The sequence below is a fragment of the Manduca sexta genome, chromosome 18 (genome assembly GCF_014839805.1).
Source record: "Manduca sexta isolate Smith_Timp_Sample1 chromosome 18, JHU_Msex_v1.0, whole genome shotgun sequence".
Lineage (NCBI taxonomy): Eukaryota > Metazoa > Arthropoda > Insecta > Lepidoptera > Sphingidae > Manduca > Manduca sexta.
The window spans coordinates 14083530-14109391 of NC_051132.1; the positions used below are offsets into that span (position 1 = coordinate 14083530).

At 37.2% G+C, this 25862-nt stretch overlaps 7 protein-coding genes across 9 annotated transcripts in view; 4 read left to right on the top strand and 3 right to left on the bottom strand.

Moving 5' to 3' along the window:
- LOC115449265 (steroidogenic acute regulatory protein-like) overlaps window positions 1-8110 on the bottom strand; it is a 31594-nt gene extending 23484 nt beyond the window's left edge. Inside the window, exons 1-5 of one of the 3 annotated variants that reach the window (XM_030177039.2) lie at window positions 7869-8110; window positions 4922-4999; window positions 3041-3189; window positions 1572-1730; window positions 86-139 (exon numbers count right to left, since the gene is read on the bottom strand). In XM_030177039.2, the coding sequence (XP_030032899.1) occupies window positions 86-139; window positions 1572-1730; window positions 3041-3189; window positions 4922-4991 (432 nt within the window). In that variant the 5' untranslated portion in view covers window positions 4992-4999; window positions 7869-8110. Of the gene's footprint in view, window positions 1-85; window positions 140-1571; window positions 1731-3040; window positions 3190-4921; window positions 5000-7731; window positions 7781-7868 lie in introns of those variants that run through there. The other 2 variants (XM_030177040.2, XM_037439861.1) reach the window with 2 other exon arrangements.
- A 481-nt stretch (window positions 8111-8591) lies between these two features.
- LOC115449270 lies at window positions 8592-12863 on the bottom strand. Its single transcript, XM_030177046.2, has 4 exons — window positions 11599-12863; window positions 10705-10858; window positions 10180-10300; window positions 8592-9723 (listed from the first exon to the last, which is right to left on the bottom strand). The coding sequence occupies exons 1-4, from the start codon at window positions 12690-12692 to the stop codon at window positions 9503-9505; spliced, it is 1590 nt and encodes a 529-aa protein (XP_030032906.2). The 5' UTR covers window positions 12693-12863; the 3' UTR covers window positions 8592-9502.
- Window positions 12864-16835: 3972 nt separating this feature from the next.
- On the top strand, window positions 16836-19677 carry LOC115449264 (UDP-glucosyltransferase 2). Its single transcript, XM_030177038.2, has 4 exons — window positions 16836-17686; window positions 17792-18011; window positions 18239-18458; window positions 18585-19677. The coding sequence occupies exons 1-4, from the start codon at window positions 16871-16873 to the stop codon at window positions 18886-18888; spliced, it is 1560 nt and encodes a 519-aa protein (XP_030032898.2). The 5' UTR covers window positions 16836-16870; the 3' UTR covers window positions 18889-19677.
- Window positions 19678-19699: 22 nt separating this feature from the next.
- Window positions 19700-20144, bottom strand: LOC115449268 (late histone H2B.L4). The gene has a single exon (XM_030177043.2). It carries the CDS (start codon window positions 20106-20108, stop codon window positions 19710-19712), a length of 399 nt encoding a protein of 132 aa, XP_030032903.1. The 5' UTR covers window positions 20109-20144; the 3' UTR covers window positions 19700-19709.
- Window positions 20145-21077: 933 nt separating this feature from the next.
- Window positions 21078-21500, top strand: LOC115449269 (histone H4). Its single transcript, XM_030177044.2, has one exon. The coding sequence runs from the start codon at window positions 21120-21122 to the stop codon at window positions 21429-21431; it is 312 nt and encodes a 103-aa protein (XP_030032904.1). The 5' UTR covers window positions 21078-21119; the 3' UTR covers window positions 21432-21500.
- A 617-nt stretch (window positions 21501-22117) lies between these two features.
- LOC115449267 (histone H3) lies at window positions 22118-22683 on the top strand. The gene has a single exon (XM_030177042.2). The coding sequence runs from the start codon at window positions 22153-22155 to the stop codon at window positions 22561-22563; it is 411 nt and encodes a 136-aa protein (XP_030032902.1). The 5' UTR covers window positions 22118-22152; the 3' UTR covers window positions 22564-22683.
- A 507-nt stretch (window positions 22684-23190) lies between these two features.
- Window positions 23191-23788, top strand: LOC115449272 (histone H2A-beta, sperm). The gene has a single exon (XM_030177047.2). It carries the CDS (start codon window positions 23355-23357, stop codon window positions 23715-23717), a length of 363 nt encoding a protein of 120 aa, XP_030032907.1. The 5' UTR covers window positions 23191-23354; the 3' UTR covers window positions 23718-23788.
- The last annotated feature ends 2074 nt before the right edge of the window (window positions 23789-25862 follow it).

Genomic DNA, 25862 nt, shown 5'->3' on the forward strand with positions numbered 1-25862 from the left:
GAGCGAATTTATAATGTGCAGATTTTTTTCTTTTATAACTTTCTTGCAGTTTTAATTTCAATGAGTAGATTCAATGTTAACTTACGTCGTAAACAAACACTTTGGCTATTAGGAAGGCACACGTACAACTAGTTGACAGCTGAAAGAGAAATAATAATTTAAAAGGAATATACATACACATCATCACGACTCAGCCCTTTAAAGGTCGATAGATGTATCACACCAACATTCCGCGGGTGGTAATACATATTCAAGACGTACAGGGCACTAAGTCTAAAGCCTGGCTTCCTAACCTGGGGGTAATTACCCCTAAATCAGCTATTTCAAGAGGGTAAAAAAGAAGGAACTTAATTATAAAGATGTTTGTATTGTTTGTTTTGATAACATTTTGTCGGTGGGGTAAAATTAGTTTTCCATATAGATCACAGGAGAAATAATATTGAAAACGTTACGAACCATTGGTCTACAGCATCATAAAGTGAGAGTAGCATCCAGTAAAGTCGATGACAAGAAGTGTTTCCCAACAATCTACACAGTTATACTGGGAGCTTAGAATGTGACAAAATAACACACGACTCCGTGTCGTTTCATTGTGATTGGCTGAGAGACTACCACGTGACTGACGCATCGGTCTCTCGACCAATCACAAACGTCGAATTAAACGACATTGTTTTAGGAGTCGCATTTTTCGCATTCTAAAGGGGCAAGGCTATTTCCGCTTAGTTTCGATTTTATTATTGTTATTTATTGTTACACACACAGACACGCACACGCACACACACACACCCACAAACGCGCACGCTCCACAGCACACACACATACACGGGTACACACCAAAAATCCTGTTATTCTAATTTTAAGCATTAGTGTATATCAAATATTTTGTATAACTACATTACTGTAAGGCTAAATTGCCTGTTTTATTTATTTTAAAACAAAATATTATATCTGTATTTTCTTATCACTACCATAGGACAAGCGTGTGGGAGTCATTGTATAATAATGTCATATTGTAAAAAGTTTTTACTGTCATATTAAATATATTTCTTTTTCAATTTAGCAACACGAAAATTATGTAACCAATTAATTTATACTATTATATTATAAAGCTGAAGAGTTTGACTGAAAAAATGAATCTCAAAAATCACTAAACCAATTTTGATTTATTCTCACCAATAGGAAGCCACTTTACTCCTGGTGCTATATGCTACTTTACATACATAACATCACGCATTTTATCCCCGAAGGGGTATGCAGAGGCGCAACTAGGGCACCCACTTTTCGCCAAGTATGTTCCGTCCCATGATGTGATAGGGGGCGAGCCTATCGCCATATCGGGCACAAATTCCAGACTCCGAGCTGATAGCAGTAAAAACCCAAATATCACTTTGCCCGACCCGGGATTCGAACCCAGGACCTCAGAGCGCTATTGTACCGGACGTGCAATACAACTACGCCACCGAGGCAGTCATGCTACTTTATACAGAAAAATTATGGGACTTTTATCCTAGAACAAATTACTAAACAAGCGAATCCGCGAGCAAAAGTTAGTTACTTATAAAGATACTCACAGCAATAACGCTCCAGTTGTTTATAGCTAGCACGCCGTAGAACAGAAGCAAGAACCCGAATCGAATAACCGCCACCACCACTATGTCGAACAGGGAGCTCTTTATGTTATACTTTATTATCTCTTTGTCGAATATTTGTTCGAGAGTTTCGCCACGCATCTGTAACAAAATTGTTATTTATTTATTTATGTATATCCAAATTTTAGATACTATTACTGGTAGGTCTCTCATATATGAGAGTCCGCCTGAGTAGGTACCACCGCAATGTATTTCTGCCGTCAAGCAGCAGTGTGTAGTCACTGTTGTGTTCCAGTTTGAAGGACATTGTACCCAGTGTAACTACTGGACATAATAAGACTTAACATATCATGTTTCAAGATAGCGAGCGCAGTGGAATACCAAACAATACTTTGTAATTCAAGGTGTTGGTGTTTCTACTGTTTATGGGCAGTCGTATCGCTTACCATCAGGCGAACGGAAAGATCGTCTCGTAATTCTAAGCCATAAAAAAAACTTCTCGACTCCGAACTGCGACTGAGTAATTTTTAAGATGAGAAAACCCTGTCACATAATTTTTGGTCTCCCCGATATTCGAACCCAGGACCTCAGCGCTGTAGCCATACTGATTCCGCGTAAACATCAAAACTACGCCACCGACAGTCAACAATATAGTAATATGATTAAATCAGTAGCGTGCATTACGTGGTATGCTCAACGCAATTATAACAAGCTGTTTACGCATTTTCAATAACATTTAATATTATCGCTTGTGATATGAAAATTCATTTGGCTATTGCAATTAATGCGATCGATGATTAACTGAATGCAAAACAATAGCAGTATTATGTTTTGATATCCTTGTATGAATAGGAATTCAGCACTGTAGTATATACTGTCCCACTGCTGGGCAAGGGCCTCCTCTGCTACTGAGAGGAAATAGGCCTTAGTCCACCACGCTGGCCTAGAGCGGGCAGACTTCACATACCCTGAAAATTCTTAAAGAATTTCTCCGGTAAGCAGGTTTTCTCACGATGTCTTCTTTCGTCGTTAAAGAAATCAATTTACAAAGTATACACACATAACTCTAGAAAAGTTAGAGGTGCGTGCCCTGGGGTCTTGAACCTGCGGACATTCGTCTCGGCAGTCTGTTCCACTCCCAACTAGGCTATCGCCGTTTTAATGTATGAATGGCCTGAATTTACCAATGTGGTAAGTATGTTTTTCAGAAAAATATATGGTTTTACTTTGCTGTTGCCATCGATATGCCAGTGTAACTACTGGACATAATGAGGCTTAACATCTCACGTCTCAGGATGGCGAGCGCAGTGGAATACCAAACTATACTTTGTAGTTCTAGATGTTGGATGGTGTTCCTACTGTTTATGGGCGGTCGTATCGCTTACCATCAGGCGAACGGCAAGCTCGGCTCGTCATTCAGAGGAATAAAAAAAATCTGTATCACTTCTCACCATAACACATATCAGCCACATGAGACTCGTGAACAGCAGATCGAATGTGACGAAGAGACAGAAGAACCGTCGCACGGAGGACATCTTGCCGCCCGGCCGGTACCGCGCAACGAGGTCCTCCGCCGTCAGGTTCACCGACTGAGAGTTACCTGTGGAAGTGAAGAAATTGATAAAAAAGAATCATCAAAATCAGTTCAGCCAGGCAGAAGATCTGAGGTAAAGTATATGTTGAGGACACCATAGTTGATGATATCATTTTAAGTGTTTTCTGATGTATCTCCGAAGTCAAGGGTCCAACAACAATGAAATTATATATGGACATGGGACCACACAGAAAGCACCAGCTTTCAAATAAAAAAAATATCATCAAAATTTATTCACCCTGTCAAAAGTTCTGAGGAAACAAACATAAAATAAAAATCGAATAAAGAACCTCCTCCTTTTTTTTGTAGTCGGTTTATAAGGTCGGAGGCCTCTCTCCCATGCCTAACAGGAGCAGCTTCATTGCCGGAAAAACAAATCATAAATACATTTAAATCTATTGATTTCGTTGTAACTCAACCGTGTAAAAATCACTCATAAAGACCTAAGGTCAGGGGGCATTTTCCGTCTATAAGGGCAAATCCGTCTATTTGCGGGCATTCTATTCGAAGGACAACTTCGTTAGCCGTATAGGTAAGATTGTCAAAAAAATCCTATTTCCCTATACGGCTATAATAGCTGTCCTTCGATTAGAACGCCTGTAATTGCAAAAGACGGATATACCCTCGTAGACGGAATAATAGGGCCGTGCCCTTAATTAACAAACGATAATTTTAATTAGTGTTTACTACAACGTGGGTTGACATTAAGGTGGCACACAGCCGATCTCACCTAAAAACATTCACCGTATCTATATGTATAACATAAAAAGGAATCTGGGTTTTAACACCAGACATGTTTAACATAAGGCATTCGGCGTTAAAAACTAAGGCTTATCTAATTGAACATGCTAAGTATTGCGTTGACTCCACATTGGAATGACATAAGAGCGGCAACAAAAATGTCAATGAAAGCTGTTTTGATTGTGCAATAAAAATCTGCGACTTCGCCTAGAATAGTTATCAATCAGCATAAATCGAAATTGATTGACGTCATAAACGGATTTAAAGACGGAATATACATAATATTATTTTATTACGCACTAAAATAACTTCGCGTTCGGAATCGAATGTCATACTTTCACAAACTTTCGCAAAAGAATAAATAAATTATACGCCTTTCTAATCTCTTTTCATAAATTATAATATATCCCATCAGACCTAAATATTTGTTTTTTTTTATATTGCCAAAAATTGCTTGTCTGAACGTACTAGGTTATACTAACATTATTTCATAGGGGCGGAACTATGTGAATAAGCTTCGACACTCAACTCTCAAGTCTCTCGCGCGATTACTATGTAAGCTCAAAAGCTGAGTTTTCAATCAGATAAAAGTTATTTATATGATAAAAACACAAACAAATTAAAAATACACTTTGTATAAATAAAGTTCTTTAATTATAGTCTCACTTTTAATTCAGTCAGATTATAATAGACTAGATTTGCTTGCGGCTTCGCCGACGTGAAAGTTTTCCCGGCAAATGCCTATATCCTTCCCAGGCTCTCAAACTGTCTCTATACAAAGTTAAATCGATATCTTTTCAGTAGGTTTTGAGTTTATTGCGTTACAGATAGATGCGATGGGAGACTGTTTAAAAATAATTAAAACGACTTATTACAATTAATTAAGATGATAAAAAAATCAGGCCTTAGTTTTTTTAATGACTGACCGAAATTCGACTTGTCTTTATATATTATTTGGTGAAACTATCAAAAAATGAAACAAATAATATTTACTCACTCAGTGTCCTATAGGGGCTGTTGTGGCTCAGGAGGGACTCCGCCGCCACCCTGATGTACGGGTCTGACATTGTGACCTCTGAAACCATTAGGGGTCCATTACTTATCAAATGTCAATATTATCAGATAATTGGAACTCAGCTTACATTAATGAGCATGTAATTACAAAAAATGTGTCAGGGCCAGGAGTAGCAAACCACTGGCAATTTTTAAATATGTCTTTAAAATTAATGTAAATAAAGTGGCCATTGACAACGTGGTTATGAACTCCTACAACAGGCTACTCAGGCAATTATATAGTGGGATATATTTACAGAGTCTTCCCCGCCCTCACACCCACTCCTACAACTCCTGTAAGCCAGGATCAACACTGGCTCGCATTTTAAGACACCGAGCGGTGAAACTCGGCTAGTCTCAGGGAACACTAATCTGTCTTTATCCCGCAATGAAGTTAATCAAATAGAAAGATAGGAAGGAGTTGGTAATGCTAACTGTCCACTTTCCTCCATAGCAAAGCGGGAGAAAAAATAGTAACTAAGGAGGCATTTAACCTCAAGTAAGAGGATGTTTATAACTGACAAGCCAGTTGTAAAGCACCACGGATAAAAAATATATTATGGTCTTATCGTGAGTTGTTAGATTAGATTACAATATGAGACATGGCAAAAACACCGGAATGAACAGAAATTCCGTCTAGTCTCTACAAATTGCATGTATACAACCCCAGATGTTATTTGTATACTGCTTAACATATTGGCATCTGTCAATTTATATTTATATGTTTAACTGGATGAGGTTTATCAATGACGGAATACTGATCACCCATTGCATGTAAATTAAAAAGTGTGGAGTTGTAAATTTAAAAATAATAGATCTGTGAATAATTCTGATCTTTGTTGTATATCTAATTTAGTTCATGTCAGAAGGGGCCAAAGGTTGATAACCCACTTACACACTGCCATACATTACTAAACTATGCTCTAAATAACTATTTAATGCCCACAGCTTTTATAATAAAGATCATTCTTATTATACGCTTTTACACAATAAAAAGTAGCCAAATTTCATTAATGTGTTTCATCCAAATCCATTTAGTTCAAATTTCCCAAAAATCCCATCTAGAGTATATATGAATCATACATAGTACATATATATTGATGTATGAATCAAAATAAGTCATATATAAGCATGTCAAAAAAGTTGTTCTCATTGATCAATTTTTGAGATGGATCAGAGTAAGCTAACTCAGTCAATAAGTTATCATTGATGTTTCATCAATTTTGCTTACAATAAGACCTTTTGGTGAAAGGTATTAAATTATAAAAGAAGAAAAGGGAAAAAAAAATTAATAATAACAATTAACTTTCAATATACATACAAGAAACTATGTGCTTGAAAACTATCACAAAAGAGCAGTAAAATAATGATTAGTAATGACAATAGGGTACCAGACAAATTTTTGTTCTTTAATATTATCAAATATTTACCTAATATAAATTATAACACAGAAGGGATTATTAAAATTCATTAAAAAATCAACAAGTTATAAGTCTTTGAATTTCGATGGAAGGGGTAATTAACAAGAAACAGAAAAGAGACGAAATACCCACTTGTGACGTCATCGGGAATTAAGACGCGTGCGAAAGAAAGAGATGAAGCAATATCCCCACATCGCGCCCACTTCTACACATTACAATATTGTAAATATGAATTACTTGCTCATTTTTTTAACCAATTTTTATGCAGTTTTCGCAAGAGTGCTTCTTTTTCGTATTATTAACCATTACATATAGAATAATGTACAAAATCAAGCATAGGCCGGTCCCCTATTCATTTGCTATAAATAATTGCCCATCATATAAACAATGAAATTTGTCAAATATTACAAATGTGAATGTAAATTATATAAGAATGTAATGTTAATTTAAATAAGATATTATTATAAATCGCACTCGTAATAAAATAATGACCTATTTCAAAATTGTTAATTTGTAGCAGTCGTCGGAAAACTAATTTTTGTTTGCTACCTTTTTTTTAAGTTGCTATAAAATTGAGCTTATTAAAGATAGGTAAATAATGAAGCCCAAAGTAGAAATTGGTTGTTCGACGATTCCCACAAATTGTCAATTTTGGAATGGGTCATTATTTTATTAAGAGAGCGAAATGTAAAAAAATAGACAGCTGAGCAGCTAAAAATGGAATTTGGCATACAAGACCACAACCTGGAATTGAATTTCTAGAGTAATTTTATCGACCTGGAGCCTACTTGCACAATCTAGGCTAAATAGTTTATGAAACAAGGTTAAAAAGTTTTTGATCCGATCATATTGGGATAGGATTAGGACATGGCATTAACTTACATTTCTATAAATATTTGGTTTGAGGAATTTTTATTTGCTTAAATGATTGTAAGGAATAATCAACCTTATTGCTTGTTAATAAGTTGTTGAATTACTATGTCTTTGTGGCATGACAGAAGAGTAAACCACTTGTAAATAGATGGATCAGGTTCAGAAATAAACACATGTATCCAATAAACATATTGTGTTATATTAAGATAGTTTGCAAAGTTGGTCAATAATCAATTATATAAAGTTGTTAGGAAACATCTCGGGTGTTATGCAAATAATTTCTACTCGACCTCCAAAGTCTTGTGACATAGAAGACCTATGATCTCGCCTTTATTGAATTGATTATTGTTATAAAGAACTTCTAAATTATTAATCAAATCACTTCTTTGTCTATAACAAGCCTAAATAAGGTTGAAAAATTAAAACGTGAATGCAAACAATCTGAAAAACAATGACTAACTTTTACATTGAACCTGTTTGTCAGAAGTATTCATTTAAGAGGAAAAATATGGGAAACAAGCACGTTATGGAACAAAAGACTGTTGAAATCTAATCTTATTTCGATTGGCATAAACAAAACAACAAAGGGTGACATACCTACTTGTTTTTAACACAAATTGTAAACAATTTATTACATTATTCGATGGGCGTTCACTTCATATAAACATTAGCACAATATTATCGATTGCATATTGCATCTGTGATTATATTAAATTAGAAATTATGTTATCAAACTGTTATCAAATTAGCACAATAGATGCATACAAATCTCAATTGACTAGGGTCCGAGTTTTGTTCCGATAACTTTTAGACTATTAATACGACAAACTAACATGACGTACCCGCTGAGACTGGTAAATAATGCTAAAAATACAAAACTGTGTTTTTGGAACAACAGTGACATTGACGCAACTTTGACAAAACATGCGTTTCTTTTCACGTATTTTCTTACTTTCTTTATCTATGCTTTAAAAAACAACACATTGTAAATCATATAAATAAAGACCTTAGATTTTGTTTAATCATTATTACATTTAAAACAAAGCTTTAAAATTCTATATTTAGAGTCTATATTTAAACATTTTAATACGATGATAATATAATAGCAATGACAGTAATATATGAGAATTACACCCTCCGATAGATAGATAAGGTTAGGGTTAAGTATAATTATCTATCTTATTTTATAGAAACACATATAGTAAGAATATCAACTGTTTTCAATCTCTCAATAAGATAATAAGACCAGCTGTTGATAGGTAGTTAGGTATAATTGAATAAGATTCAACATAACTCAATATTACAATAAATAATACACAATAAAATTCATAAAACTTTATTTAATCTCCAACAATCGAATAAAATACACCCATTATTATGAAATAAGTACAATTTTTGGCATTTTGCAATCAAATTAAATTTTATTTTAATCGAAATATAAATTAATATCGTACACAAAATTAATAATATTATGCTTTAAAAATTATCATAATACATTGTTTTCTATATTGTAGTCTCTTTATTTCTTTGTTCTTGATTTGAAAACAATTTACAATAATGCTATGGACGCGTAGTTAATACTTATATAAATACAGTATTAGGCTGACTTTGGCCTATAATTATCAGCTCGTAATTAAGTCTCTCTCACGTATGATGCGTCGTAATCTGTCATATTCTACCATCAAGGTAATAAGATCGACGTTGACGGTATATTACCAAGTAATTATTCGTCTTATTACCGTAGAATAGGTACTCAATTGCATACAGTTGCCGGAAATCCCCAATAATGTAACCTAAATTACAAATCCGGAAGCTTTTTTTTTACTTCCACCTCCTACGTTAAGTTATTTTGTACAATATAATTTTGTCTAAAACACTGTATTGTTATCCTTGCAACACGGTAAATCTCGAGTTATACATAGGGACACATGCCCGCAATAAATATTTTTTATTGTAAATAGATGGGTCGTTAAATCGTTCATAATGATTATAAAATTGGTAATTTGGTATATTATAATTTAGATAATAATAATTATTTTACTGACGTCTGAAAAACATTGTCATCAAAACTTACAAAATTTATATTTGAGACAGTTAAAAGCAGTTTATAGACAATTTAATTGCTCAAGATTCAGCATTTAATTACCTAAAACTATGCTATATAATTTATTATCTCACTTACATGTCATCCTTCCCACATCACGCTCCTATCACCTGTAACGGACACTTCCCTAGTAATGGACACTTGCGACCCGATTGTCCGGAGGGTCTGTAACGCAACAGTAAGACGCGACAGCTCCTATAGACGCCACGCCGAGGGACAGCACACTCACACAGCAGACCGCTGCGGATGTGATGTCGTTGAGGGCTGTACCCGGTCTTGGCTGCATGGACAAGAGTAGGAGAAGTCCAAATGCACTGAGCAGGGAGAATGATGACAGCACTATGTAACCTGAAATAAAAAGTATACACTGTACGAAGATGGTAAATGTAACATTGCATAGTACGACACATTAAATTTATAAAATCGCTCAAAAGTTAAATTTATTAATTGCTTGCTAAAGGATTAGCAAGTCTTCCATCAAGTTCCTTAAATTATTGAAGATGCGATGAACAGAAACTGGTGGAGACAAATAATCCGCTCTAAATGTGGTACCTACATCCAATGATGACCACAATCCTCGGTCTTGAGGGACCGACTACAGAGAGAGATAGGATTATCGTCACGCCTGACTATTTATTAGAAGCAACTCCCACTACGGTCGTAAGGTTATCAATATCATAAGGAACAGTAATTTTACTAACAATGTCTTTTAGAAAACTTCCATCTATGAAAATAACATTTACTTACCATTAGAGGAATTATTTTCTTAATGACCTTGTTGTAAGAATTGAATAAAATTCTTACCAGAAACATAATTCCTATTGGGCAGTAGTCTTTGTCTCTTCGACCTGAATCCCAGCATGCCTAGAAGGAAGCTGGTGAAACCGGCTAGCACACTGAAATCTAGGTAGTAACGTCGGCCGATCTGGAACAAGATTTCAAACATTTGTAAATGGAATATTCAGAGCAAAGAGGTTTATCGTCTCGTTTGCAACCTTATTAGTTGACAGACGCTTGATATTTTTAATTACTTACTTGTATTAGAAATTGCAAATGTACAAATAGATAAAACAATGAGAATATTTTTTTTAAATGCTATTAATAGTTATAAATTGTTGAAACTACGACAGCATAGGTTGTGTCGAACAACTTGATGTAATTGCTGTTTTTAATTCCGTTCTAAGTCAGGCAAGGTGCAGCTTATAAAACCCGGTGCAAAATTCTGGTTACCGTCAACGTTCACCATTAATTAGTCGTTGTATATAACATTGGATACTATACTGTTTTCAGCCTAAGGTTAACTTAGGCGAGAAGACAATTGGTACTTACAGCATACATCATGTAGAAACTCAGCCCGGTGCTAAGCGCTCCACATAAAGTCAGCATCAAGGTGGCGATGGTCAATGACGCGCTTGCTGGGTTCTTTATAATAGACAAAGACTTGTAGGATTCGTCGGAATACGTGGACGGAGGAGGCGCAACCCTGTAATGTGGAGATATTTACTTATAATAACACAAATTAAAGACAGAAATATGAATGAATCCCCCCTAACCCAATTTTGATCAAGGCGGCCATTCTCGACGGAGATCAGCCGGGTACGCAAGTGCACAATTTGTTGCACAATACAAAGTTGCACTCTCTGTTCCTTCACTATAGTAGACCGGTGAGACGGTAATCCAACATGTCAAGCGCGGGACCAACTGCTTTACATGCTTTCCGAAACAAGGGAATATACTTACTCAGTGTTTATACCCGACCCGGGATTCGAACCCAGGCCCTCAGCGCGGTAGACGCACTCGTACCGCGTACGGATTACAAATCGGCCTCCGAGACAGTTAACACACAAAAATATAATCCATACTCTGGGCTTTACGGTTGGCCTCTTCTGCTACGACAAACAGGTACATATTTACTTAGGTATGTACCTTACGTACATATGAAGTATGGGTAGAAATATTTTTTTATACCTATAAAAATAATTCTCCATAGTAGGTACATACGTAAGCTTTAAGCTTATGAATTTATCACTAAAAGGGAGGTGCGTAGAGCATTCACGGTTCGTCGCATTTAAGTAGATAGGTACATAATATTTCCCCTTTTTTGTGACAGACGCGGCGGTTCGACTACACCATATGGGCGTAAACATAACTTTGTTATTTACAAAAACACTTCATCCATGTTAATTAATGGTTAACTGTTAACTTATACGTATTTCTACTTACCTGGGTACAATAACAGCCGTAGTTTTATCTCTTCTCACACTCCGGTCTCTCCTGCTCTCTCTGCTCGCATCCCTTTCGAAACTGTCCCGACTCTTCTCGCGAACGCTCGTCACAAATACGTCAGGTCTTTCAAAATCATCTGGCAGGCCGTAGTTCAATTTCTGCTGCGCTTTTGGCGATATAGGAGACGTCGCGGTACTTCTCGAGAGAGTCAAATTCGCGCAAGACTTCGACGGAGTTACTCCATGAGTTGGGGTACTTGAAACCATCTTCTGAGGCGTTGCTACGTATCTGGGTTCCAAGCTTTTGTTCGGCGTCATGCGGACGGACGGCTGTGACGCGTAACTCTTCAATTTCCTTGGAGTAGACAACAGCTCGTGCAACTTTTGCGTCGCAATATTATTTTTTGTCGGCATATTCGGCGATGTGAAGGTAACGTTGCATTTCCTCGGTTCTTCGTCGTCGGACGGAACGATCGCGTATCTATGCATTTTACCATTCACTGTTTTGACAATTTCAGTCGGGATCTCCTTAAGTTCATTATCCCCTGGCCCGTCAACATTGTATTCCTCTATTTCTGAGGCATCTGCTTCCACGATCCTCTTTTTTGTTGGTGAATAATCTACATCTTCCAGATCTTGAATAATTTCATATCTATGCTTCGCTCTGTTCTCTTCTAAGTCGTCGATATCGAGGCTTCTGTCGTACAGCATCTTCTTCTGTTTGAACTGTGCCATCTCTAAATCCTCGCTCCTGGTTCGGCACCTGACTGTGCGTGTTGGTTTGTAAATCAAAGACGACTGTCGGTGGAAGGTCCTGTGTTGGAACTTCGGAGGCTTTGGTGGCAATTCTGGAGGTTCGTCTTTGTATTTACCGGCCGGCGTCATTCGCAAAGGATTGTCAGAAATATCTGTCCTCAAAATTCGGTTGGATATTTCCATTTTTCTTGGTGAGTTTGCTCCCAAAGGCGGCATTCGCTGTCGTTCCGGTGTTACTATTTTGGTCATGCATGATTTTTGCGCGAAAACTATCTCGCTTTGTGAGCAAAATGCCGGGTTTGAATAGTATTTGTAAACAATTTTTGGTGAATCCATTTTAAGCGTATTTTCCCCTTATAAACCTATTGCATAGTTAAATTCACTCAAACTTTAGGTAAGTGGTAGTTAACTAATTTTCTAAACACTATATTTTGATTTACACTATACTCACTAATATTTTATAATCTATAACTCACTTATAAAGTAGATTCTATGTGTTTTCGTAACGACGACTAACCGTCAACTGAGGGGATTCCGTTTTCGAAAAAAACGCGGGATCGGAAACGGCGTCCGCGCACCCCTGCCGACTGGCACGCGCTTACGAATTCCAAATTCAAATGTTTGTCAGATTTAAATCGTACTCTATTTCACACATGTAAAGTTGTAAATCCCTTAAACAGGATTTTAATTCAAACATTATGCCCATATCCAAACGGGTTCTATCGACTTCCGCGGTATGAATGAAAACCTACCTTATTCCGTAGCGAGTGACTTGAAAATGCGCTAACTACAATAATTTAAGTATTTACCAACGGGCTTGTGCAATTATTGAATGAAATTTTGTGAAGGGTCCATTGTACCAGGGTGAGTACCGTTTATATAAAATCGAACTTTTGATTAAATTGAAGTGTGGCAGCAGTAAAACGATAGAAAATTTGTCTTCTTCATAAATCGGATTTAGAATGTAGTTCTTTGGAATTTACAAGCAACTATCACAAAAGCATGATGTTTTCGAGCTACTGCCACTTTCAATAAGAACAGGATCTTCTTACAGCCGTTTTGTCTTATGGCAAAACAGAATTTCAACCCCCATTTGATATAAAATTAGGTACTTATAATATATCTAAAATGTTCTGCCTTGAAAGCATTTCAAGAAGTTTACTTCTTGAAATGTGTTTTAACACATAGCCTATAGATATTGATATTGAAATAACAGTAGTCGCTTATTTATGTATATTTACGTACTTAGCTTGTTGTATATAAAGTCTAGGTAAGTAGTAAATAATATACATACATAACATAACATCACGCATTTTATCCCCGAAGGGGTATGCAGAGGCGCAACTAGGGCACCCACTTTTCGCCAAGTATGTTCCGTCCCATGATGTGATAGGGGGCGAGCCTATCGCCATATCGGGCACAAATTCCAGACTCCGGGCTGATACTGAGCAGAAAAACCCAAATATCACTTTGCCCGACCCGGGATTCGAACCCAGGACCTCAGAGCGCTATTGTACCGGACGTGCAATACAACTACGCCACCGAGGCAGTCAAATAATATACCCTAAACTAAATAATATACCCTAGTAAAATTATAACTATTCAAGAAAATCACACTCAGTACCCATCAGCTGCTAGCAAAAATTGTAAACAATGGTTCTTCTCCATAATTCTTGTTTTGTAGTCGCATATGCTTAGAATATTTTGCAATAAAACTGGTAAGTAGATTGTATGTAAACAAAACGATTATTAAGAATAATTTGCTAAATAAATGGTTTTATTGTAGGCAACGTCATCAATTAAGTGTCTAAAATTGTTCTTTAAAATAATTTATAAAACTCAAGTAAGTATATTAAAATTACACGAATATTTAACATAAAATTAGATGCGAAAGTTAACGAAATACTTTCGTGAACTACGATGAATACAAAAGCATACCTATACCTACCGGCCTTTTTAGACCGGTTGGTAAGCATAGCAAAGTTCCTTTACCTCGAAGGTAAACACCTTACCCCTGACATAATAATAATAGTGGGGTGTCGTCGGCGCGTGCGCACCGCGCGTAACGGTCGCACACAGCTGCGGCTAGCAGCTGCTGTCAGACGCCGTCAACATTTGGCGAAATAATTTTACATCTATCAACCAAGGGACCTAAGGGTACAGTCCTTTGTTAGCAAGCTTGTCTTACTATTTAATTTATTTTAAAAAAAAATGTACATTCCTGAAACTTAACAGCACGGTTGCATCTCGGAACTGTTTAGTTGCGTGGAGCAACCGCGCCGGCACGACTCCTATTTTGCACATCTTTTTTTAAATTAAATATTTCTCTGATACCTACGTGGATATGAATACGATTCTTATTCTTATTCTGGCTTGTTACAGTGACTGGTATAAGTGACTTAATAGTGGTACATTCAGTGTCTTCAAATGAGAATTAATTATACTATTGTTTTAATTACCTATAGGCATTATTAGTAGGTAGCCTTGGAACAAGTCAGTTGTTAGATGTGAAAATGAGACGATAGTAGATGGCATGGGTAGGTAAGTATTATATTATATTTTTTTTCGATATTATAGTCATTTTCTCCCTTACTATAATTATTATCGATTATCTATTCTAAAATGTATTTATTTTATTTATTTAGCACTTCAAATACAAATGTGTCCAGGTGGACATGCCATGCCTGAACATGCCAGGGGATTTTCTAGCAGTCAACGTTATAGTGGTGCAGAGATAATTTAATTATGTCAAAAACCCATCTATCTAAATCATTGTATTTTGAGCAACCTTATTTAGGTAAGAGTATTATTATTTAAACGAAATGTTGTCATCTTCTGGATAACTAGCGCGGGCCCACAAGCCGTTTCGCATGCGGGCCAATACACGACAAGCAAACCTTGAACTTAATAAATCATGATAAACATGTAATAATATTAAATATATTTGGCGCCGTATTGGTGTAGGTGATAAAGAAATCCTTAATTTAACTTAGGGAATAGTGTCTTAGAGGCTAGAAACTAGACAACTAAAGAAGATTTTGAAAGCTTCATTAAATTCTTAGTTATTTTCGTGTACCTACTACATGACTAGGTAGGTACTTGTTTGTTGAATTTTATCCATAATAACCTTGTTTCTTCGTAAGGTAGCTTTTCACTAAGAAAGGAAGTTTAAAGTTTTAACAGCCAATTTTACTCCCAATTTATTTAACAGCTAACAAACTTTCTCTTGGAACGGGCTGCCGAGACCTATGTCCACAGGTTCAAAACCCAGGGGCACGCACGTGTGTGTGTGTACCTATTCTTTGTGAATTATCACTTGCTTTAACGGTGAAGGAAATCATCGTGGGGAAACCTGCATACCTGAGAAATTAACTCTATACGAATTTTGGGATATCCTACCAAAATAGGATCACCATAGCTATACGAAATACAATGCAAAAGGGATAATTTAAATTTGACCGTGGAGTAAAAATTATCTCTAAACAAATATAAAAAAAACAAGAATAAGATAATAAGTAGGTACTTAAAAAAATTACCCTTAAATGTACACCTACTTATAATATCGACATTATAATAATCTATAATATAAAAATGAATCGCTAATTGTCTTGCTAAGCGAAAATCTTGAGAGCAGCTGAACCGATCTCGCTAATTATTTTTTTATAATATTCCTTGAAGTACGAGGATGGTTTTTACGAAGAGAAAAAATTAAAAAAATGCCTGAAAATGTCTAAAAATAACACTTTTCTATATTCCCATACAAAAGATTCGTAATTATACTTAAAAGTCAATTTGAACTTTAATACCATACTATAAAGTTAAAAGTGTTAGTGGGACGGTTCCGAGAAGGCAAAACAATTGAGTGACGTTAGTATCGAATAAAATGTTAATAATGTCAATATTTATAATGATGGCAAGAATTTTAAATGTTTTATAATTATAATTTTTTGGCATAATGTTATTATTGACTTATCAACTTTCTCTTTTCTTTTTTTTCTTACTGACTCGGAGTCTCGAATATCAGAATTAGTATTAAAAAAAATAATTAAATTAAAGAATCGACTGTTAGGCGGTACGAAGTTCGCCAGGTAAGCTAATATTTATTAGATTCGATGAATTTGATATAATCGTATATTTCTTATCCACCCTTTGACGTCTTACATAATGATTTGGTATACGACTGGACAATCATTTTGTTGCGTTTTCCTTTATACTTAATATTAATTTGTATAATTGTAGATGTAGGCAAACGCAAGCTGTACACCGTTAATTAATTATTTATTTCCACTTTATTTTTTGTTTAGATTTTTGTTTTGCAACCATTCATGGTTAGTAGTTAGTAGCTTTTAATTAAATAATTCTTAAAATTTCGTAAATTGATCTGTCATAAGTGGTACTATGTTTGACCAAGTTATTAGTAAATTATTTTATTTTAAATGCCTGTAATGAACTTCAGTTGTCCAAACATTGAAGGAATTAATTTTCAACAGAACTTTATTTTAAACTGCGACAAGATGCCGGCATTACGCTTTCTCTTATTTTTAACAATTGCATTTAAAATCGACGCGGCAAAAATATTAACAGTGGCACCCCTTCCTTCCCTCAGCCATCAGATCATTTACCGTCCGATACACGATGAGCTGATCCGACGAGGACATGAAGTCACATTCATAACGACCAACCCATCGTATCCAAACGGCGACGCACCGAAAAATCTCAGGGAAATTGACGTCGGGCCAGCATCCTATGATATGTGGACTAAGGAATTTAATGTAGACGTGTTTGGAAAGAAGGTTTTCTTAACTAAAGGCGTCAACAAGACAGTGCATCTAGCTCCCAAAATATTTGGGATGCAGCTGGCTATGGAGAAGGTGAAGAAGGTTATAGAGAACAATAATTACGATCTGTTGATACTGCAGGGCTGGTTCCGCGCCACCATGCTATTATCCCATCTACACAAAGTGCCCGTGGTCAAGATATCTTCTTTTACAATGATGTACGACAACGCGCTCACTGCCGGAGCTCCGAGCCATCCATTATACCACCCAAACAGCTTCCAACAAAGAGCGTACAATTTGACATGGTGGGAGCAGATTCAGGAAGTATACAACAGTTTGAGCGTGGAGTACACGTTCTACAAAAACGAAGATGAAGAGACCGCGATGCTGCGAAGATTCTATCCGGACATACCGGATCTAAATGTGCTAAATGACAATGTGGACATGTTGCATGTGAACGCGCACCCCATGTGGGACAAAAACCGCCCGATGCCGCCCAACGCTGTGTATATAGGTTTTATTCATCAAAAACCGCCGAAACCTTTGCCTAAGGTATGTGGGCATCTTTAGCCGTCATATGCAAGTGTTATTTCTAAACGCTATCATGGAGTATACTAGCATTTTACGTAAATTTTGTTGTGATAATGTGCCTTTCAGGACATCCAAGAGTATATGGATTCATCTGAAAGCGGCGTGATCTACATGAGTTTCGGTACGAACATCCCGCCCTCGAAGTTGCCGCAGAACGTTAAGAGGATGTTTCTGAAGGTGTTTTCCGAACTGCCGTACGACGTGCTATGGAAGTTCGACGAGGATCTGCCCGACCTCCCTCAAAACGTCAAGATATCAAAATGGTTTCCGCAATCTGACATATTCAGTGAGTTTCTTAATAAATAGACACCGAGCTACATAGCAGAATAAAGATAACGAATAACACAATGAGTCCTTGAAACTGAGAAAGAACAACGTTTTTAATTGCTTATGCTTGTATTAATTTAACCCATATACAGATGTTTAAATAGTGTAGTTTAACATATGTAAGTAATATAGATAATATCGTCCGTAATAAAATGGTAAATTAGTACCTAGACTAACCTATTCTAGGACACCCGAACCTGAAGTTGATCATAACGCAAGGCGGGTTGCAGACGGCGGAGGAGGCAATAATGGCGGGAGTGCCAGTGGTGTGCATGCCGTTCCTGGGGGACCAGTGGCTCAACGGGGAGAACTTCGTGCACCACGGCGTCGGGAAGATGCTTGATATCGAGACTGTCACCGAAGAGGAGTTTAGGGATGCGATTGTTACTGTCATTACTGATGAAAGGTTAGTTAAAACAGATTGAAAGAAATTCAATTTATTATAAACTAGTGGAGAAGGTAAGAGACCAATTCTCCAATTGTTTTCTGTTGTGTTAGTCTAGATTTATTAGGGTAAGCGTGTGTGATGCAGATATCGCACGCGCATGTCTCGGCTGCGTGAGCTGGTGCTTGACCGGCCGCTGCCGCCACTGGCGCGCGTGCTGTGGGCGCTGGAGCACGCGCTGCGGCACGGGGGGCGCCACCTGCGCTCGCCTGCCGCCAACCTACCCGCGCGCCGCTACTACGAACTTGACCTGCTCGCCATCTGCATCACCGCTGCATTAACCCTTGTCTCGATACTTGGGTTTGCTGTCTACTACTTGACGAAAAAACTTCTGCGGATGTTTTACATTAGATTTAGCGTAAAACCAATTATTACTAAATATTATAATTAAAAACAGCTTTAAATATGAACTGATTGTAAATAATAATGTAATCTGTACCTAGAGATTTTTCAGATTCCAAATTTATTTATTTGCCTCCGTCCTAACCATGGAATGATATTATCTAACAATGATATACGTTATAGGTATATACCTACTACATATATCCAGACTGCGCAGGAACCATGAACAGAAACCACCGTAAACAACCATTGGTTCTCCCACCCCCTAGCTTTGACCGCGGAAGCCAGAACTGTTCTACTAACTAATAGGTACTCCCTTCTGAACATACCTACCAAATTTCATTTACCCTCTTTAACGAAGATATAATCCTTTACTTAAGTGTATTTGAATTCATAAATATTTATAAAGAATGGAATATGCGTTGGGTATAATTAAAATTTGGATTTTTTTTAATAAATGGCTATTATTTACTTTTTGTCGTAAATTATAATGGGTATTTTATCAGATGGAGATAATTTCTTTTGAAGCCATAATTTAAGGATATATTGTAATATTTGATATCAATTACCATATTATAGTTCTTTATAATATAGACGATATAAATATGACAATGTATACTCAAACATGACAGAAGGTCTCAGCTTTTGAAAATTGACTCAAAACTGCATTGTATAAAATGATAATAAATTTTACTTATAAATAATACTGTATATTCCATATGATATAAAAACTAACATAAAAAACCTAAACTCAAATTAAATCATTTATTAATTAAATAAATCCAAATAATTGGCATTTTACAATAAATAATGTACTAATCTAATCAGGTGCGGGTCCAGTCCATCGTCCGATTGTACCATTCGCATCAGTCATACTTCAGCGGACTCCGCCGCTTGGCTCTTGTAGAACATGTTGATCGCCTTCATGCCTTCTATGTTCGCGTGCGTCGCCAGTTCTCCAGGTATCAGAAGTCGTATCGCCGACTGAACATCCTTGCTGCTCATCGTGGTCTTCTTACTGTGTGCCACCAGCCTCCCTGCCTCCACCGCGATCTTTTCCAGCATATCGTTAACAAAATTGTTCATTATCAGCATGGATTTCCTCGAAATTCCCAGATTGTCCTGCGCCACGCTGCGTAATAATTTATAAAGGTAAATTGAAAAGCTTTGATAGTTCTTCTTTTTCATCTTCTTGCTCTTCGATATCGGTTTCTCTACGAGCTTCTCCATAGATTTGAGCGGTTTCTTCGGTACTTTTGTTGGCGCCATTTTGTATTTTTAACGGATGCGAAACGTGTTTTAAGGTGGGTTAAGTAATGTTTTTAGTACGTCAACGACTTGTGGGTAAGCAAACTTATTTAGTTTAATCAGCCAATTGGAATAGGAAATTATTTGTAATTGTTTTGCATATTTTTGTATAAAATATTTTTTTCGTACCTACACGCTAATCTTCGAAAACAGCAAACCGGTTTCAATGAATATATTTGTTTAGTGACATATTTCTAGCTTGAATCATAAGGTGAAAGGTAAGCATAAAATGCGGTCTGGGGTAGAACAATATCTGCCGGGTCCAATAGATTAATTAGAATTTAAGTACGAGTAAGAACTTACTATTGGACTATATTAAATGAAAACAATTTACGGTAATACAATTTTTTTTTAGATAAAACGATCTACTAATTTTATAAGTTTCGCAGAATCATCTAGTCACAACCCGTTTTCAGGACTGAATGGCATTACTTACCATGCATAGGTACTTATATTATAACAGATATTATAATTTATAAGTCAGTTAAATTAGGTATTCCAAAAAAATTACTAGACTGATAAAAAACCTACACATGATGTTTCGTTCCATAAAGTCATCCCACATTACAAATAAACTGTTTATACCTTCGGACTACGTAATCTCGGAGAAACGTTCATTAATTCCATCTGGAAACGCCTACCGCCAGCACTGCATTTCCAGAGATCATTATTACCTCCCACTTATGCACTCTGGAATGTATTTCTTCACGCCGTGTTTCCTCAAGGTTGTTCTTCAAGAAACGAGGTTTAAAATAAGTATTTTAAGGTAGACAGTGATTTGACATTGCCTACATCCATTACGACGGTAACCACTTACCATTAGTAGGGCCGTTAGCTCATCTGCCTTCAATGGCTATAAAAAAAGTTCAATATCAAACTACCCACAAAAGTATCCAACACCAAAATAACGCAACAGGTCTATAAAAGCCAGCGAATCGCCCGCCCGTTGTCATAACACCACCGACAACCAAGATGACCGGTCGCGGGAAAGGAGGCAAAGGCTTGGGAAAGGGGGGAGCTAAACGTCACAGAAAAGTACTACGAGACAACATCCAGGGAATCACCAAGCCCGCGATCAGAAGACTAGCAAGAAGAGGCGGAGTCAAAAGAATATCTGGGCTCATCTACGAAGAGACCAGAGGAGTACTTAAAGTTTTCTTAGAAAATGTAATCCGAGATGCAGTCACATATACAGAACACGCGAAGAGAAAAACTGTGACGGCTATGGATGTTGTCTATGCCCTCAAGAGGCAGGGAAGAACGTTATACGGCTTTGGAGGTTAAATAAATTATTTTTTGTGATTTAAGTTTTTTTTTTCTTTTTGGTTGACAAAGGCTCTTTTTAGAGCCGCATAACTTTTGTTTCTCTCGACTTACGTTAAAACTAATGTTTTATTTGAAGTGAAAATAAACAATGTATGTACCTACTTACTAAGTAGTTTTCATAATAGTGCAATAAACAATGTATAAAAATGAACACATTACCCAATTGAGGATTCCTCTCGCCATCTAAGGAGACGTAGTTGTCGTGTGGACTAGACTGGCGTCACCCACCCTGTGGATTGGGCGCGTTTGGAGAATTCCCCAGGGTTACCCCGAATAATAGGTGATTAATAGGGGTCAGGGACTAATAGGTCGGGGTCGCCGGTGAGCGGCAGGGGCCTGTCCACCGTTAATTTTTGCGTGTCTAGCACATCGTGGTGACTCGGGATGGAAGGTAGCATGAGTTGCCGTTGACGCTGAGAGTCCTTCAGCGCAGGGGCTTCTGTACCCATTGGTCTTAAATTAGAATTCTTTCCTAGGCGCGTACCCTCTGATATATTAACGCTCGTTCGTTTACCTTCTCTATAAAAATATCGTAATATAGTGCACCTAAACATTAACTCTTATTAGGTGGGTACTACGTACCGAGAAATCATCCACCAATAAAACCATCAGAATCCGTAAAAATAGTGGGGATACGTCTATAAAAATAGCTTCATCCAAAGCTAATCACGGCAGTGAGATGGCGCGCACAAAGCAAACCGCACGAAAATCGACAGGCGGTAAAGCACCGCGCAAGCAGCTCGCCACAAAGGCGGCTAGGAAGAGCGCCCCCGCCACAGGAGGCGTGAAGAAACCGCACAGATACCGCCCAGGAACCGTCGCGTTACGAGAAATCCGCCGATACCAGAAGAGTACAGAGTTATTGATAAGGAAACTCCCTTTCCAACGACTGGTGCGAGAAATCGCTCAGGATTTCAAGACGGATTTGCGTTTCCAGAGTTCAGCAGTCATGGCTTTACAAGAGGCGAGTGAAGCGTATTTAGTCGGCCTGTTTGAGGATACGAACTTATGCGCTATACACGCAAAACGAGTGACTATTATGCCTAAAGATATCCAGTTGGCGCGCCGTGTTAGAGGAGAAAGAGCTTAGGATAAAAGTTCTTTTTGAGATTCGAAAGAGCAATCAAGAGTCTAGAACAATGACGGATTATTTTTTTTTTGTTAATGAATGAAGAGATCTATGCATGACAAAGCTCTTTTCAGAGCTGCAGTTGTTCTGTTTCTTGACGACAAAGTCCCTAAGTAGTTATAGTTTCGTAACTTGTCCCTACAGAATTTAAACTTGTAATAATATCTAATAACTTATGCTCCTTAACTCGTATAGGTTAATTTTTTATCAAAATATTACAGGGAGAGATTTTGGTTTTGTAGAAAAAGCAGAGAATAGTACCTACTAGATACTACGGTTAAATTCATAATAATTATATGATGAACATAAATGATGGTGAAAGAATAAGTAAGTATAAAAAGATTTTGATAACTAAATTAAGATAAATAGAATATATAACCTAATACTTAAGTAACTAATATAATTTTTAATTAACTGCAACCTCCATGTATGTATTTGAAAAAATATAATATTTAAAAAGTGTTTATCGTTAAGATAATATATCATTAAGATAATTGCGCACATTTAGTTGACCAAATAAATGTTTACTGATACAGGCACTTAATCATAATATTTTTAGCCCGTGTACGAATACTTAGTCACGCTTAAAACAAATGAATAAATTAGAACTACCTACAAGTACTTTTTAACTCACCAATAAGTGGGTCTTCATTGATTGGCCCGTTTTATAAATTCATCACTCACCCAGCACTAGTGTTGACACTCCAAAACCCTTAAGCCACTACAATTCTCATCGAAGTTGTGCAGTCACCATGTCTACAAGACCGTTAAAGAAAAAAAACAAGACCAGATCATCCCGAGCGGGTCTCCAGTTCCCAGTGGGAAGGATTCACAAGATCCTCAGAAACGGGAACTTCGCACCGAGGATCGGAAGCGGCGCACCTATCTACCTAGCAGCTGCCTTGGAATACCTATCCGCCGAGATACTGGAACTGGCAGCAGAAGCTGCTAGGGATAACAAGAAGACCAGAGTGATACCGCGTCACATCCTCTTCGCGATACGGAATGATGAGGAGTTAAGCAAGATGCTGTCAGGAGTGACGATATCACAGGGAGGCGTGCTGCCCGCGATCAACCCGCAGCTCCTGCCGAAGAAGACGGCGAAGAGTGGATGAGGACGTGGTGATTGTGTGATGAAGGTCGAATAAATGGCCTGATTATTGACAAAGTCCTTTTCAGGACTGCATGGCATTTGTTTCTTTGACGTCAAAACTACTTATTCAACAAAAGTAATTATTAAGTAGGTCCATAGTTATTATATTCATATGTTCTAGTTTTTATCGATTTTCACATAACCGTTAAACATAAGTGTGTACCTACTATTCTTTGGAACGATTTTTTATTGTTGGAGCATCCAAATATACAATAAATTATCAACAAATGAAGTATTATTTTCACTTCTCTGTATTAATAATAATAATATCAGCCCTATATTATATACTTGCCCACTGCTGAGCACGGGCCTCCTCTACTACTGAGAAGGATTAGGCCTTAGTCCACCACGCTGGCCTAGTGCGGATTGGTAGACTTCACACATCTTCGAAATTTCTATAGAGAACTTCTCAGATGTGCAGGTTTCCTCACGATGTTTTCCTTCACCGTTAAAGCGAACGATAAATTCACAAAGAATACACACATGATTTCTAAAGTCAGACGTGTGTGCCCTTGGGATTTGAACCTGCGGACATTCGTCTTGGCAGTCCGTTCCACACCCAACTAGGCTATCGCCGCTTACTAACTTCTCTGTATTAGTATGGTAAAATATTCCGATTGCACCACCAGATGACAGAACTTTCGTCGTAAACGTTGGCTATGTAACGAACCCTCAGATTACTAAATAATAAATATTATTCTTTGCAAACCAGTCGTTTATGATGTCAAATACAATCTTAAGTAGGTGGCAGCACATGTTTGTGCATTTATATTGGCTGTCTGAACGAATTTTGAAGTAGGTAAGCAAGCGCAGTATTTTTTCGAAATTGCCGGTAGGTACGTGTGAATAAATACTTATGATGATGAGCAATGACCTTCGACTGCCCATAATAGCGGCGAAATCATGGGTTTCTAGACTTATAAGAATCATGTCCAACAGTACGTAAACCTTTCATTACGATAAAGACTTTTCAATAAGGATAAAACACAATGAAAATGAATTAATGTAAGCACCAAATGTCAACAGCGCTATCCGCAGACATTTAATTTGTTGGCCAGTTTTGTGTGATCAGATGTTTACCGATTTTAATAAATATTGCCGACGTTGAAGCCAGAAATAACAGAAAATGACTAAATGAATGTCAATATTTATCTTTCATCATGGTTTTATACAATTTGAAACTAGGTATAAATGTATCAGGTTTTTGTGTTCTGCGGCCTTGGCAGTTTCTCCACTGCACCTGTTGGTAAGTGAAATGGCGTCCAGCTGTATTCTAGAAGCCTTTCTACAATTGTTAACGCATACATTAAGTACGAGAATGACTTATAACGACAGACTTTTTGATAAGATATGACGTCATGATTAATATAGATTTTATGTTTTTAATTATTGTCAATGATTGGAAACGGCATCGTGGCAATTTTTTTTTTGCCTATGGGCCTTTAATCAACACCGTGGGAATCCTGCAAATGGGATACTGGAATCCCCCGTCTTACAGATTGCAGGGCCCAGGAGGAAAGTTGAGAGGGGATAGCTGGGAAGGAAGCTTGGGGAGGGATAAGGAAACCTCTTAGGATGGGAGGAAGGGAAGAGGTCAGGAAATATTCACGTGCCCTTATAGGCCTCAATGTGAATTGGCAACCATGAAGTATACACACTTTACTATGTGCCTAGGGCCGCGACAAATGACACCCGTGCATGGGCGTGCAAGAATTACCTCGGGGGGGATGGCATCATAGATATCAAAAGGTGAAGATGATTATCGATTATCCATCGCCAGTCGACATAACCATAACAACCTGTTCATATATCAATAGAATAAGAGAAATTAAAATGTAAACTAAATCCACCTGAGCAATCCTTAATGATTGTTTTTAAAGCCAACGTGGGTTTACTGATAAAACGAATACATTAACATCCATATGGACACTATTAACAAAACGTATAATGGCGTACAACTATTGAGCCACGGGAATCTTAATGAATATGCCAAGCATCTGCAAAACTGCCATTACACGCTGGATTTAAGAATGTGGTATTAGATCGGACAAAACAGCTCAAATTCGGCAAAGAAAACTGACGTCTTCATGCAAGTATTCCTTATAAG

Coding starts and splice junctions, on each gene's coding strand:
- LOC115449268 (XM_030177043.2), bottom strand. CDS start 20,108: ATGGCGCCAACAAAAGTACCGAAGAAACCGCTCAAATCTATGGAGAAG.
- LOC115449272 (XM_030177047.2), top strand. CDS start 23,355: ATGTCTACAAGACCGTTAAAGAAAAAAAACAAGACCAGATCATCCCGA.
- LOC115449269 (XM_030177044.2), top strand. CDS start 21,120: ATGACCGGTCGCGGGAAAGGAGGCAAAGGCTTGGGAAAGGGGGGAGCT.
- LOC115449270 (XM_030177046.2), bottom strand. CDS start 12,692: ATGGATTCACCAAAAATTGTTTACAAATACTATTCAAACCCGGCATTT. Junction 10,859..11,598: donor ACGGCTGTTATTGTACCCAG/GTAAGTAGAAAT, acceptor TCCACATTACAG/GGTTGCGCCTCCTCCGTCCA. Junction 9,724..10,179: donor CAATAGGAATTATGTTTCTG/GTAAGAATTTTA, acceptor TTTTTATTTCAG/GTTACATAGTGCTGTCATCA.
- LOC115449267 (XM_030177042.2), top strand. CDS start 22,153: ATGGCGCGCACAAAGCAAACCGCACGAAAATCGACAGGCGGTAAAGCA.
- LOC115449264 (XM_030177038.2), top strand. CDS start 16,871: ATGCCGGCATTACGCTTTCTCTTATTTTTAACAATTGCATTTAAAATC. Junction 18,012..18,238: donor TCCGCAATCTGACATATTCA/GTGAGTTTCTTA, acceptor AACCTATTCTAG/GACACCCGAACCTGAAGTTG. Junction 18,459..18,584: donor ACTGTCATTACTGATGAAAG/GTTAGTTAAAAC, acceptor TGTGTGATGCAG/ATATCGCACGCGCATGTCTC.